General features: G+C 43.9%; 1 protein-coding gene across 1 annotated transcript in view; it reads right to left on the bottom strand.

Annotated features, from left to right (window-relative positions):
- Nucleotides 1-1,563: 1,563 nt before the first annotated feature.
- Nucleotides 1,564-15,167, bottom strand: part of LOC133653529 (differentially expressed in FDCP 6 homolog) — a 31,001-nt gene continuing 17,397 nt past the window's right edge. Inside the window, exons 6-11 of the mRNA XM_062052899.1 lie at nt 9,469-9,577; nt 9,085-9,383; nt 8,853-9,019; nt 8,304-8,502; nt 3,577-3,667; nt 1,564-2,497 (exon numbers count right to left, since the gene is read on the bottom strand). Of these exons, the coding sequence (XP_061908883.1) occupies nt 2,304-2,497; nt 3,577-3,667; nt 8,304-8,502; nt 8,853-9,019; nt 9,085-9,383; nt 9,469-9,577 (1,059 nt within the window). The 3' untranslated portion in view covers nt 1,564-2,303. The remainder of the gene's footprint in view (nt 2,498-3,576; nt 3,668-8,303; nt 8,503-8,852; nt 9,020-9,084; nt 9,384-9,468; nt 9,578-15,167) is intronic.

Raw genomic sequence — 15,167 nt, 5'->3', positions numbered from 1 at the left:
CGGGGGTCTCCGTTGTGGTATTTTAGGCTTCATAATGCGCCACACATTTTCAACTATGAAGCCACGTTGATGTAACACGTGGCTTGGCATTGTCTTGCTGAAATAAGCAGGGGCGTCCATGGTAACTCATTAGTTACAGTTAAAGTGTGGTGAAATTACCCTCTGCATTTGACCCATCCACTTGTTCCACCCCCTGGGAGGTGAGAGGAGCAGTGAGCAGCAGCGGTGGCCGCGCTTGGGAATCATTTTGGTGATTTAACCCCCAATTCCAACCCTTGATGCTGAGTGCCAAGCACGTAATGGGTCCCATTTTTATAGTCTTTGGTATGACTCGGCCGGGGTTTGAACTCACGAACTACCGATCTCAGGAAGGACATTCTAACCACAAGGCCACTGAGCAGGGTAGTTGGGGTGGTTTTGGTAACATACAGTTATTATGAATATACTTAAAACAACAAATATTTCCAATGTCTTCAGTGGTGAACATGGCCACTTACCTATTTTCATTTAGGTTGGAAGTACTTATGTATGAATCTGTAATAGTAACGTTGCTAATGTCAATAACGTAAAGTAGGTTGGAAAGTAGTTGTAACAATATATTGTCATGTATTACATTTTTATTTTTATTTTTGTCAAAATAAAAATAAATATCTGATTGACTTGTGATGTAAGAGCGAGTTATCCAATAAACTGTGCACTGTAAAAATTACAATACGTTTTACAGTAAAAAAAAAAAAAAAAGTATGCTCTGTCGCCCGGAATTTTACAGTAAAAATAGTGGTACTGTTTTACCACATAAAGTAATACACTACAAAAACAACAATAAACAGTAACAAACTGACCGCTCAGTTGCCTTAATTAATTAATACATTTTAATGGTACCATTTATAGTCATACGCTGTAAAAAAAAAATAAAAATAAATAAAAATACAGTAAATTATACGGTAAAATTCTGGTGACTGAGCTGCCTGTCTACAGAGAATGTCTGAAACTATATTCCATGATCCAATGCATATGCAATTGTGTAATAATATCATGAGGTGAATCCTGGTACATTTATAGTCATTTACAAGCGGCCCTCTGAGAGCAGCCATAACTGCAATGTGGCCCTCAGTGAAAACGAGTTTGACACCCCTGTTGTAGATGGTTGATCAAGATGCAAAAAAGCATATTGTTTCATGCATCATTATTGCCACTGCCAGAAGGTTATGTAATTGTTCCCATTGGTTTGTCTGTGTCCTTTCTGTTAATTAGTTACAAACTGCTTCATTGTTGAAAATAGTCTTATTTTTAGTTAATTGTTTTGTTTATTTAATCATTTGAAAAAAACATCGTTCTTCTTATCACAACAGAAAAAAAAGATAATAGATACTGAAAAGGACATAACAAAAACAATATTTATTGCCAAAAAATGCAACTTTTATTTAGCTTAGCCTCAGGAGTATTACACACAGTTGACACACTAAACATACTGCAGTACTCATTTAGGCCACTAATGAATAGGATGATAAAGAATGATTAATGGAAGCATTGTCTAACTGTGCCACTGAACTACAAAAAGGATGAATGACCACCCATTCATTCTATAACCTACACCACGGCGAAAAGGAAACTATTAATCTTCCAAATTAAACAATGTGTGGGAATGTCCGGAATTGATTATTATACACAGTAACATTGTATTATTGATTGTTTTTTGATGGTGTTATAATATTTGTGTTTAAATAAAGGTATACATTCATGTTATGTCTGCACACACATACCCCAAAGAAATAAGAAAGTAATTATATGGTATCATTTGATGCAAAGATACTGTTGATGACATCCAATAAGATATTTTATACTAATCCAACCATTATTGTTTCACTATTTTAACTTATATCCCAGCTCTGCTTTTAAACATAATTTTGTCATGTTGACGTATAAGTGAAAATAATGACGTGTTGTCCACGACTTAACATTAATCATCTCCTCATTTTTTATTTTACATGTTAAATCAAACACCACGCATACATTCAATAGGAAATATTGATATGCATAATTGGCTTCAGTTGTACATGTCAGCATTTTTACATCACAGTTAAATCGCTCACCATTTCATTTGTACAAGGCACTGAGGCGTTTCCTGTCCCAAACCATCAAACATCGGTGGTCAAACAAACGCAGTTTATTATTAAAACATTTTAAAACACTTTCCAAAAAAAAGAGGTCAGTATATTTTACATTTGGGGAGCAATCTATTACAGTCACTTTAGTTTCTACATCGGAATTGGAGATGACACTGTCTTGTATGAGTTGTTCTTTTAAGGGATATCCATTTTTCCATTAGAAGTGTGGGAGTTGTGTCTCTCTAAATCGCACCCGGGTCCGTCAACATTTTCTTTACACTCCTCGTCTCGATCCTCCGAACCGGATATCCTTCTGAGATGCAGTCCCGGGTCTCTCTGGGTTGGAATCTGGAAATGTGACAAGGAACTTCCCAACAATGGTCTTTTTTCTAGAGACAATGACACAGAATGTAATGTTTATATCACCTGCATGAAATAATGACACTTCTAATTAAGGGTGTCCTGATACAACTTTGTCACTTCAAATTCAATATCAATATTAAACCCTTGAGTATTGGCCAATATAGAAATTGATCCAATACAATATCAGCACAAATCATACATTCTTTTATTATTTTGTAGTGTGAAATGTTAGAAAAGGCCTTATCAAGTATAATTACTCAGAGAACAACGGTAGGTAAGAAAAACACTGGCCTATTTAATATTAAGGATGGAATTGTCTTATGTAGTCTTTAAGTTGAAGAAAAGGGGTCATTTTATTTTGTGTCGACATTTGACCACAATAATTCATCAAGATACACTTTTGACACAGTAAGTTGGATGACGCAGACACATTTGTTACCGGATACTTTCTGATAAGCTTTTGTCTTGGAGACTTTGTATCTGTAAGTAATATGCAACTTAAAATATTTGATACTTTTTTATACTAAAAAATGTGGTCATTTAGACTGCAATATTGTTCAATTAAGGACCCGTATTACACGTGTGTTACTGTGTGCTTAGCTGTTGTGTAGCTTCTAGCTCTAGTAGCCTGTAGTCTACCATGTTTACCTTTTTTAAATTACTTTACCAAAATACAAGAAAAGACCATCCTTGTGTGCTTATTGGAGGACATTTAGATATTAACAGGCTGTCCAGCTTTGCACAAGTACACACTATGCAGGACTGCTTGTATCGGAGCGCTTATATCGTAGATTTTAACTGAAAGCTGATATCACCCGATACTTGTTTGTTTTTTGCTGGTATCTGTAAAAAAGTCTGATATCAAAATTGGATCAGGACACCCCTACTTCTAAGGTGAGTCAAGATGTACATGCTTGGAAAATAGACTGACATATTTTATCTTGCAAATTATCTGCAAAACACTCACAGAGGCAAGTTGCTTGACAAACAACAACACATTCATTTTTTTTCATCCAGAAACCAAAATATAACTGTGAATCAACACATTTTGTACATCTTGAAAAAGGCACCGACTGCATGTAGGAATGCATTGTGGGAAATTTACCGCCTGGTCCAATAGGTCGCATCAGTCTGTTCATCTGGACATTCCAGTGTTTGACGTTGGTGCTCGCTTGGCGAAGTTTCCTCTGGGCAGCCTGTGAGAAGGTCAAAGCAAGCCTTGGTAGTTTGTCAACCAACCATTGGTCACAAATGGCATTGAGGAAAGGGAGACAAGTCCCCTACAAATTCTAGTGATACAGATCTGTCCATCCTCCATCAAGGTTTTATATAGATGCTGCAAGTATATATGTAATGCAGTAAGAGGCACGTTCATAATAACATATATTATTTACGTATTTTGCTCAATTTAAGCATATGGCACGCATTAATTTCACAAACGCGTCACTACGTTTACTTTTTCCTTTGACAACTTCACCGATTACTACTCACGGCAGACATCATGAGAGCCAACAAACATAATAACACACCACTTACCAGTGACGTGCGGTCACTAGAGGCAGGGGAGGCGGGGCCTCACCTGCCATCATGGAAAGAAAAAAAATTTAAAAAGAAGAAATATTAATTAAATTGTTATATGTATTCAGTGATTATACTATAAAGTTATTTTCCATTTAACTTCACCAGTTTTAGATTATTTTTATTCAAAATCGCTGAATTTTCACATTTGCCGTTCAAATACTGAGAAGAGACGGTGCGGTGATCAGCAGCCAGTTGAGGCACGTCACTGCGTTGTGCCTCAACATGGATTGCGGACTCGGCTAACTGCTGGCCTGCTGTGCAGTGAGACCGTATTGCTATATGAACTAGATTATACATTTCCATAGTTTAGTTAGCTAAGGTATATAATGTACAGTGTATTTTGTCAACAACTGTATGTGTGTAAAGTATTTCTTGTGCTGAGCAATCATAAAACTGCTGCGAAGACGCACTGTGGGAGGCTTGGAGTAACCCCGCCTCCTTGTGCCGGTTAAAGCACTCCCGCCGCAGAATGCACCCTTGACGGGAGCGCCACACCAAACAAAGCCCACACCCAAACCCTCCACGTGCAAGACAGAATCCACCCAAAAAAAGTCACTTAACAAGAAGCCAAAAAGTGCAAAAACAACAATGCTCGCGCCGGAGGAGCCGTGAACAGGGACACAACATTAGGTCATACTTGCCAACCTTGAGACCTCCAATATCGGGAGGTGTGTGGGGGTGGGGGGGGGGGCGTGGTTAGGGGCGTGGTTAAGAGGAGAGTATATTTACAGCTAGAATTCACCAACTCAAGTATTTCATATATATATATATATAAATACTTGACTTTCAGTGAATTCTAGCTATATATATATATATATATATATATATATATATATATATATATATATATATATATATATATATATATATATATATATATATATATATATATATATATATATATATATATATATATATATGTATATATATATATATATATATATATATATATATATATATATATATATATATATATATATATATATATATATATATATATATATATGTGTGACGGTCCACAACTGTATGTGGCAAAATGCAGCTCCACACTGCTGTCGCTTCAACATATCACTGGCACCAGGTGGATTATGAATTTCTTTTATTACAGTGTCCTGCAAAACAGTGCAAATTGTGAGACTGTGAGTCCACTTGGGTCACGGGATTATCAATTGGAAGGCGTCACAGTTCTGAGCACTTCCCGCAGGTAAAGTACATACCACTTCTCGCCAGCCACAGGCGCTGTTGCAACACTTCATTCATAATTTAATCAACCATTATGAACGTCTGTTTCTACACCGTTACACACACATATATATATATATATATATATATATATATATATATATATATATATATATATATATATATATATATATATATATATATATTGATTTTATTATATAAATAAAATAAATACTTGAATTTTAGTGTTCATTTATTTACACACACACACACACACACACACACACACACACACACACACACACACACACACACACACACACACACACACACACACACACACACACACACACACACACACAACACTCAACTACTCATTGTTGTACTTGAAAGTACAATGCTTTGTTAAGGGTTGAATTGTCCATCCTCTTTCTATTCTCTGTCACTATTTTTCTAACCATGCTGAACACCCTCTCTGATGATGCATTGCTGTGTGGCACGCACAAAAGTGCTTTCATCAAATGCACGAGAGTGTGGAATCTTCCATCTCTCCCTAGCATGGCCCAAAACCGGTCAATCCTTGCTTCCTGGGGAAGATCTTCCCTGGCAAGCAATTGGTACTCCAGTACTTGTACCCGGAGGCTGGTCAGGTCCAATCGCAGCTGCGGCAGACTTTTTTTTTTGGGGCGTGGCCTCCAGCTCCGGCTGAATACCGGGAGTTTGTCGGGAGAAAATCTCTGTCGGGAGGTTGTCGGGAGAGGCACTGAATATCGGGATTCTCCCGCTAAAAACGGGAGGGTTGGCAAGTATGCATTAGGTACACCTGCGGACTGCAGCACGGATTTCATTTTTCATTCATTCACAACTCCTCCAACACGAACACCACTGTTCCCGCACTTATAAGTAAAGGTAAGATCATAATAAGGTTTTTTTTATTAAATGTGCTTTTTTGTGTGCTACAGTTTGTATGTGTAAAGTTAAAGTTAAGTTAAAGTACCAATGATTGTCACACACACACAGGGGCGCCGAAAAGGGGGGGTATAGGAGACGGATTCTAGGGGCCCATGATGGAGGGGGGCCCAGGGAGAACCCTTAATGATGATGAAATTATAATGTTGCCGCTGTGTTGGGGGTTCTGTAAAGATTCTTTTCATGGGGCCCAAAATCCCTAGCGGCGCCCCTGCACACACACTAGGTGTGGTGAAATTTGTCCTCTGCATTTGACACATCCCTTGATCACCCCCTGGGAGGTGAGGGGAGCAGTGGGCAGCAGCGGCGCTGCGCCCGGGAATAATTTTTGGTGATTTAACCCCCAATTCCAACCCTTGATGCTGAGTACCAAGCAGGGAAGAATGCTGGTATGAGCTTTTAAACATAACCCGTTAACTGCTGCCAATCAAATGGTGAATAAGATACTCTTTAGGGTTCATATGTTTGTAAATCTGACTGTGATGAAGTCAGTGCCTCACCAGTCATGAACTTCACCGCACGTCACTGACACTTACTGTACAATGTCTGCTGTCACGAAAATGCAGACTGATGGGATGTTGATATATTCCCATTTAGATGAAGAATGACTCATAATTCTCGCGAATAAAAAAAAGAGGGTGAAACTAAACGTCTTTTCTTGTCTTTTTGCCATTGCCGCGTCTAAATTGGATGCCAAAAATGATCAATTTGACGGGATTATGTCCTCATCCTTCTACTATCAAGGTGAGAGGCATTATTTATGATCTAGAATAAACTTTCACCAGCTCCGAGTCGAGAAAGCAGGTCACTAGCTCATGACATCAATACAGCAGCCATAAGCTAGTTAGCTCTCTGTGACAATGCACCGCTAAAAATAGTTAGTCTGTGGTCGCGCTTATAATAACAATATCACTGGTTAATATTCAAGTCACAAAATGTAAATGTGGTATTGTTGGAACTTTTTGGATGTTATTTAGAGGGCTTTATGGGAGGAGTAGAGGACCTGCCATCGACTCCATTGTAAGCAGACTTTAATTTCCGTTTATTTACGAGTTAGAATGCATAGAAAAAAATTAATTTGTCTTATTGCCTCTCATAATGATTATGAACGATAGGCAACATTCCAAACTGGTAAGTCCGTCTGTGCCTGTAGAAGTGATCAGACAACTGTCTACTATGACAGTCACACAATTACTACTATCACTCACTACTAATGCTACTGCTACAGGGTGATAATTTAAAAAAGTAAAGAAGTGATCACCATGTAATTCTACAACACCCCCATTTGTAGACAAGGGGAAATACAGCCACCGAAGCACGTTCAATTGTTTTAGCTCTAACAACATGCAGTTATTAACACATTCAACAGGAGCTAACGCAGGCCACATCTCATAGTCTCGTCGGAAAGAACTCAATGAGTTGAAATATTTTGCTGACAGCTTGGTACCACCAGTTCAAAAATCCCATCAGCACCTCTGCAACCAATAACTAACATTTTGCAATTTTAAGGTAAAACAGTTCTACAGCATACAAAAAAGGTAGTCAACAAAAAAACTATTGAGGTGTTTGATTGATAAAACCAACACTGCATTCAAACAGGGGTAATTGATTATTTATGTTGTATTATATTGTTGTTATATCTTTAAATTAATGTATTACTTTTAAACGTATGTTATTGTTAGAAAAGTCTTTTTTTAATAATTTGAAACTGTTTTGTACAATCTAAATGCTTACATTGTAAACTTTGGAAAATAGTTTTATATTTTACATTAATAGCAATTTTTTTGTTACAGTATATGTATTTAAAAATGTTTAAGGTATGTTGAAAATGCTTAATCATCTCTTAATAAAAAAATAGTTTGACATGCTTGCACAAAGCTCTGAACAGTAACATTAATACAGATTGTACAGTACTAACACAACGCGGACGGTGTCCAGGCGGGTCCACTAAGTTACTATAGTGAGTCGTCATAGCAGTGACAGAGGAGTCGTAACATTATATCTATACAAGCGAGTTTGCTATAAAATATTTTCAAGCTTTTATATTGAGGTAAAATAGATGATTGTGTTATCTTATTTATGAAAACATTTTTTGCTTACCACCACATCCTGGTCCACCCTGTGCCGGTTGGCTCTGACCTCCTCCAACTGTCTTTGGGCCTCCTCCAGGGCCTGCGACTTGGCCTCCATTTCCTGCTTGAGCTCCTGCTTCTCCCTCTGAGTCTTCAGAATATATTCTTCCTGCTCCTCCTGTAGGTTCATCAGCGCCTTCATTTTCTCCTCTTCGTCCGCAAGAAGCCTGCACCCAGCAGAGAACATTCAAAATCTTCTAAGGCACATGGTTGAGCGTAAAGACAGATCTCTCAGAAGGTTTGGACGAGGGACCGATTCAGGTCTTTGTGTTTTATCACTGCATGATTGGCTCTGCACACAAAAGATCTGAGTGGCGGCGACTTCCTCTGCTAGCAGCTCTGCTTCCTCAGGAAGATAACGCAACATGATCTCTTCTCATTTGAAACATTTGCTGCACAGCAAACACGTCAGCACAAAATGGACAACAGTATGTCACACAGAGCATCACAATTGAACACATTTTCTGTTTTAAATAATTTGGCTTAATGGGTGCGGCTGTACTAATGGTAACTTTACCCAGCCTGAGCGTAGCGGAAAGCCTCCTCATCCATCCTGGCTTTAATCTCCTGCTGCAGCGCCTCCTCCAAACACTTCTGCATCTCCTCCAGCTCGTGGATCCTCTTCCTCTGCCTTTCTGCCTCCTCCTCTTTCAGAGCCATCTCTGCCTGCATGCTGACTCGCGCCTTTATACACAACCAACAATAAGTCTTCTTCTTTTCATGGACGCTGCTTTCACCTTCACTCTCACCTCCTCAGCCTCCCGGAGCTGGACTTCCAAGGCCTGTTGGAGCTGCTCATGCTGCCGCCGCCTCCTCTCTTCGTCCTGCTCGAGGAGGGCCTGTGTCTGCCTCTGCGCCTCCCTCAGGAGCTCCAGCTCCTCCAGCTTGCGCTCGCGTTCCTCCTGAAGGGCCCGCAATCTCTGCAGCTCTTCCTCTTTGGCCTGCCTTCTCTTCTCTCGCTGCTCCCGCTGCTCACGCCTCTTTAGCTTTAAATCTTTATGGAGGGACTTTTTCCCCTCCACATGCAGCCTGATTGCTGTCTGGATGGCTGTGGGCAGATTACATATAAACCCAAATGGTTTTTTTTGTTTTGTTTTTACACTTTTTCAGTTGATCATTTTATTTCTTCTGACCTGTTGTCCATTCTTGCCTCTGCTTGGTGTCTGATGCACTCATCTCGTAAGTTTTAGAGAGGGTTTTTAGACAAAACATGCATCTTTTACCGTCACGGTCTGGAAGCACCTTTTAACAAGAAATGCAACATCACTAATCATGCAAAAACATAATAGGATAATATGTTGTCATGTTGCAATAATGTGTGTGTGGATCAAGCCAAACTAGGTCACTGATGGAGCTGTGGTTGATACAGCTGACCTTCACACAGCCAGCATGAAACTGATTCCCTCTCAGAGGCAGTGTGTGAATGTGAATGGTTGTTTAGAGTATTTAGTATATATGCCCTGTAGCTGACTGCAGGCGACCGTCTCTAAAATGATTATCATCCTTGTCTAAAAAAGGTGATATTACTCCGAATTTTTGTGAAACGACTTATGTTCTGGTTTGAGCTAGATAGGGGAATTGTTAATAAGGGTGTTCCCCACGGCTCTGTTTTAGGTCATTACATCTTTATCAGTTAAATCCTTTCACTTGTTATTATTTTTTTATGAAATTTGGGACGCAATACCTGTCTTTCAAGCCAAATTCAACTCTTTTGCCATCTCCCCTCTCTGACTATCGAAACTGTCTTTCAGTGAAGTACTTCCTGTCAAAGACTTATTTCAACCAAGTACCCCCTTACCAGAGAAAAGCATTTGAGGTTGAAACGAGGTGTGTTCATCTGTTGCGCTCTTGTTTGAATAAAAATAATAACTTTAATTGTAAACACAAATACAAAGAAAGCTGTCAGATATGCTGCCACCTTTTGGTTTTTACTTTTTGTTACTTTTTATGGTCTGGTTTTATCTTGTTTTGTATCATTTACTGCTTGGTGCTTCTTTCAGCCCAGATTCCGGTTTTTGCCTGGTGGGCAGAGTTGCAGGACATGCTCAGCCTGGGCCTACTTAAGTGTATCCTGACTGCCAGCTGGCACTCTGCAAATGTCTTGTCTTCCTGGTCTGTCATGCCTGCATAGTTGCTGTTCTGCTGCACCCATTAGTTAAGCGTTTTTTCCCAGTGCCATGTAGTTATTTTGTATTTTGCTATCACTTCTTGCATGTTTGTTTGATAGCTTCGTACCAAAGACTAAAAAAATGGGACCCATTACCTCCCTGCTTGGCACTCAGCATCTAGGGTTGGAATTGGGGGTTAAATCACCAAAAATGATTCCCGGGCGCGGCCATCGCTGCTGCCCAATGCTCCCCTCACCTCCCAGGGGGTGAACAAGGGGATAGGTCAAATGCAGAGGACAAATTTCACCACACCTAGTGTGTGACTATCATTGGTACTTTAACTTTAACTTTTTTTGTTAGGGGTTCTATTTTTCCCCACTGTGCTAATTATGTTCCTCCCGCCCCTTTTTGCACAGTCATATTTTGTAAAGACTTGTGAGTACTGTTCATTAGTAAAATAACTATTTAACTCACCATTGGTCTGCATCCTGGGATTTTTCTCAGCTGTCTTGCACAGCGCACAACAAAAGCGTTGTTCCCATAAGATAGTTATCAAATTAAAGTGCACTCATTTGCGATTAAAATTAAGATCCATCCATCCATCCATCCTCTTCCGCTTATCCGAGGTCGGGTCGCGGGGGCAGCAGCTTAAGCAGGGAAGCCCAGACTTCCCTCTCCCCAGCCACTTCGTCCAGCTCCTCCCGGGGGATCCCGAGGCGTTCCCAGGCCAGCCGGGAGACATAGTCTTCCCAACGTGTCCTGGGTCTTCCTCGTGGCCTCCTACCGGTCGGACGTGCCCTAAACACCTCCCTAGGGAGGCGTTCGGGTGGCATCCTGACCAGATGCCCGAACCACCTCATCTGGCTCCTCTCGATGTGGAGGAGCAGCGGCTTTACTTTGAGCTCCCCCCGGATGGCAGAGCTTCTCACCCTATCTCTAAGGGAGAGCCCCGCCACCCGGCGGAGGAAACTCATTTCGGCCGCTTGTACCCGTGATCTTGTCCTTTCGGTCATAACCCAAAGCTCATGACCATAAGTGAGGATGGGAACGTAGATCGACCGGTAAATTGAGAGCTTTGCCTTCCGGCTCAGCTCCTTCTTCACCACAACGGATCGATACAGCGTCCGCATTACTGAAGACGCCGCACCGATCCGCCTGTCGATCTCACGATCCACTCTTCCCTCACTCGTGAACAAGACTCCGAGGTACTTGAACTCTTCCACTTGGGGCAGGGTCTTCTCTGCAACCCGGAGATGGCACTCCACCCTTTTCCGGGCGAGAACCATGGATTCGGACTTGGAGGTGCTGATTCTCATCCCAGTCGCTTCACACTCAGCTGCGAACCGATCCAGCGAGAGCTGAAGATCCTGGCCAGATGAAGCCATCAGGACCACATCATCTGCAAAAAGCAGAGACCTAATCCTGCAACCACCAAACCAGATCCCCTCAACGCCTTGACTGCGCCTAGAAATTCTGTCCATAAAAGTTATGAACAGAATCGGTGACAAAGGGCAGCCTTGGCGGAGTCCAACTCTCACTGGAAACGTGTCCGACTTACTGCCGGCAATGCGGACCAAACTCTGGCACTGATCATACAGGGAGCGGACCGCCACAATCAGACAGTCCGATACCCCATACTCTCTGAGCACTCCCCACAGGACTTCCCGAGGGACACGGTCGAATGCCTTCTCCAAGTCCACAAAACACATGTAGACTGGTTGGGCAAACTCCCATGCACCCTCAAGGACCCTGCCGAGAGTATAGAGCTGGTCCACAGTTCCACGACCAGGACGAAAACCACACTGTTCCTCCTGAATCCGAGGTTCGACTATCCGGCGTAGCCTCCTCTCCAGCACACCTGAATAGACCTTACCGAGAAGGCTGAGGAGTGTGATCCCACGATAGTTAGAACACACCCTCCGGTTCCCCTTCTTAAAGAGAGGAACCACCACCCCGGTCTGCCAATCCAGAGGTACCGCCCCCGATGTCCACGCGATGCTGCAGAGTCTTGTCAACCAAGACAGCCCCACAGCATCCAGAGCCTTAAGGAACTCTGGGCGGATCTCATCCACCCCCGGGGCCTTGCCACCGAGGAGCTTTTTAACTACCTCAGCAACCTCAGCCCCAGAAATAGGAGAGCCCACCACAAAATTAAGATGTGTTCTTAAAATTAGAATACAAATCAATTCATAATCTTTAGTTCTGTTTTTCTTAAGTCTCAAGTAATGTAGCCTTCATGTGTCCCAATAGGTAGCAGAAATCCCATTTGAGAACTAGGGTCCGAGACATGAAATCCTTATTAACAATTCGCCTATTTAGCTCAAATCCACACTTACAAATTAGTAAAATTTAACAAGTCCCTAAAAAAATATGATAATGGGTTCCTTGTTAGGATCCGCTGCTCGGATCACAATTTGTTTACACTTTTGCGTCACGTGTTTGTTTCTGTTGCCATGACTGCAGATTTTACTCACCTGCCTCTGATCAGCGTTCGGGACGCGCACCTGTTGCCCGAGCACTGATCAGAGGGCTATTTAGTCTTTGCCCGGGCCTCACTCGGCCTGGCTTCCTAGTTTGCTTTCACGCAACAGCTAACGACCACCTTGTTTCCTGCTAGCTCTCATGCTATATTATTTTGCTTACTAGCTCCCACGCTAGTCGTTTTTGTTTTTTTCTGTCTGATTTATTTGTGGAAATAAATCATTTTCTTACCTGCAAGCTGTGTCCGAGCCGTCTGCATCCTTGGGAGAACACCTCGCACCACGATGCGACCCGGTCGTTACAGTAGGAAGCCAGCAAGAAGAAGTTCTCCCGCAACGAGCACGTCGGAGGAGATGGACGAAGGTACGTGGATGGTGTTGCGAGCATTGGAGGCGGAGACTCTCCGCTATTCCCCCTCGGAGCGCCAGGACCTGATCTGGGGTCCTAACGGAAAGTTGGTCCCAATCCACTCCGTTTGGCCCGAGGACATCGCCACACCCCCGCACCACCGGACGCGTCAGCGAAGACGGAAGCCGCCAACGAGGTCTTCACTTCGCTGCAAAGACGCGCCGCTCCCACAGACTCCTCCACCACCACACAGTAAGCAACATTCAGCCCAAGATTCCCCTCCTCACATGTTTGGCAACCCTATCGACCACTTTGCCAAACATTTCACCGATTGGGCTGTCAGTCAGCTGGAGACCCACACAGATGACGTCATCCCGCCCACTGTGGATGACGTCAGGGACGAAGAATTTTTTTAAAATTCTTCTGCTCCTTTTTATCAGCCACCTCCTAAGGACTTGAATTCTAAGATAAGACATTATCAGGACATTTTTGTGAAATGTAAATCTAGTCAGTCCCGGTCACCTGACTTTCTAGCTCCACCCCCAGTGACTATTGCTCCGCCCACTGCACATATTTTTTCCCCCTGTGCTCCCACCCAGTCTCAAGTGGGGAGTAAGAAAAGACATTTTGGACAATTTAGAGGAGAGGATTCAGCCCTCCCCCGGACCTCCCACCACCCACCCTTGAAGACGGTTCCAATCCGCAAGGAGCGCGTCTGGGATCCGCTTTTTGAGGGGGGGGCTAGTACTGGGAGCTGTGCGAGTGGGGTGGCACAACGGCGTGCTAAGCCGCAACCTCCTGCTCGGCCACCGCCACCTGTCCTTCGGCCTGCTAAGCCGCAACCGCCAGCTAGGCCACCTGCACCTAAGCTAGCGCCAAGGCTAAGGCTAGCACCAGCTCCACCACAGGTTCCAGTACCTGCACCTTGGCTGGTTCCCACACCAGTACCTGCACCTCGGCTGGTTCCCACACCAGTACCTGCACCTCGGCTGGTTCCCACACCAGTACCTGCACCTCGGCTGGTTCCCACACCAGTACCTGCACCTCGGCTGGTTCCCACACCAGTACCTGCACCACGGCTGGTTCCCGCACCAGTACCTGCACCACGACTGGTCCCCGCACCAGTACCTGCACCACGACTGGTCCCCGCACCAGTACCTGCACCACGACTGGTCCCCGCACCAGTACCTGCACCACGACTGGTCCCCGCACCAGTACCTGCTCCATGGCTGGTTCTCGCACCAGTACCTGCACCACGACTGGTTCTCGCACCAGTACCTGCACCACGACTGGTTCTCGCACCAGTACCTGCACCACGACTGGTTCTCGCACCAGCACCTGCACCACGACTGGTTCTCGCACCAGCACCTGCACCACGGCTGGTTCTCGCACCAGCACCTGCACCACGGCTGGTTCTCGCACCTGCACCACGACTGGTTCTCGCACCAGCGACTCCGGCTGCCACGACAGCGACTCCGGCTGCCACGACAGCGACTCCGGCTGCCACGACAGCGACTCCGGCTGCCACTACAGCGACTCCTGCTGCCACGACAGCGACTCCTGCTGCCACGACAGCGACTCCTGCTGCCACGACAGCGACTCCTGCTGCCACGACAGCGACTCCTGCTGCCACGACAGCGACTCCTGCTGCCACGACAGCGACTCCTGCTGCCACGACAGCGACTCCTGCTGCCACGACAGCGACTCCGGCTGCCACGACAGCGACATCTCAGCGACCTCGAGTGGTCCGGCGGCGCAAGCGGAAAGCAGGTCCCCGCATGCAGCCCTCGAGGTCAGTGAAGGGACGTCAGTGGCGCAAACAGCAGCGACATTCAAGACTTTGTTGCAGGACTCAGAGGCTGCTGAAATTCTGGCGCCACTCACGCCCACCTTCT

Source organism: Entelurus aequoreus, linkage group LG07 (assembly GCF_033978785.1).
Source record: "Entelurus aequoreus isolate RoL-2023_Sb linkage group LG07, RoL_Eaeq_v1.1, whole genome shotgun sequence".
Classification (NCBI taxonomy): domain Eukaryota; kingdom Metazoa; phylum Chordata; class Actinopteri; order Syngnathiformes; family Syngnathidae; genus Entelurus; species Entelurus aequoreus.
This window is presented reverse-complemented; position numbering and strand designations above follow the sequence as displayed.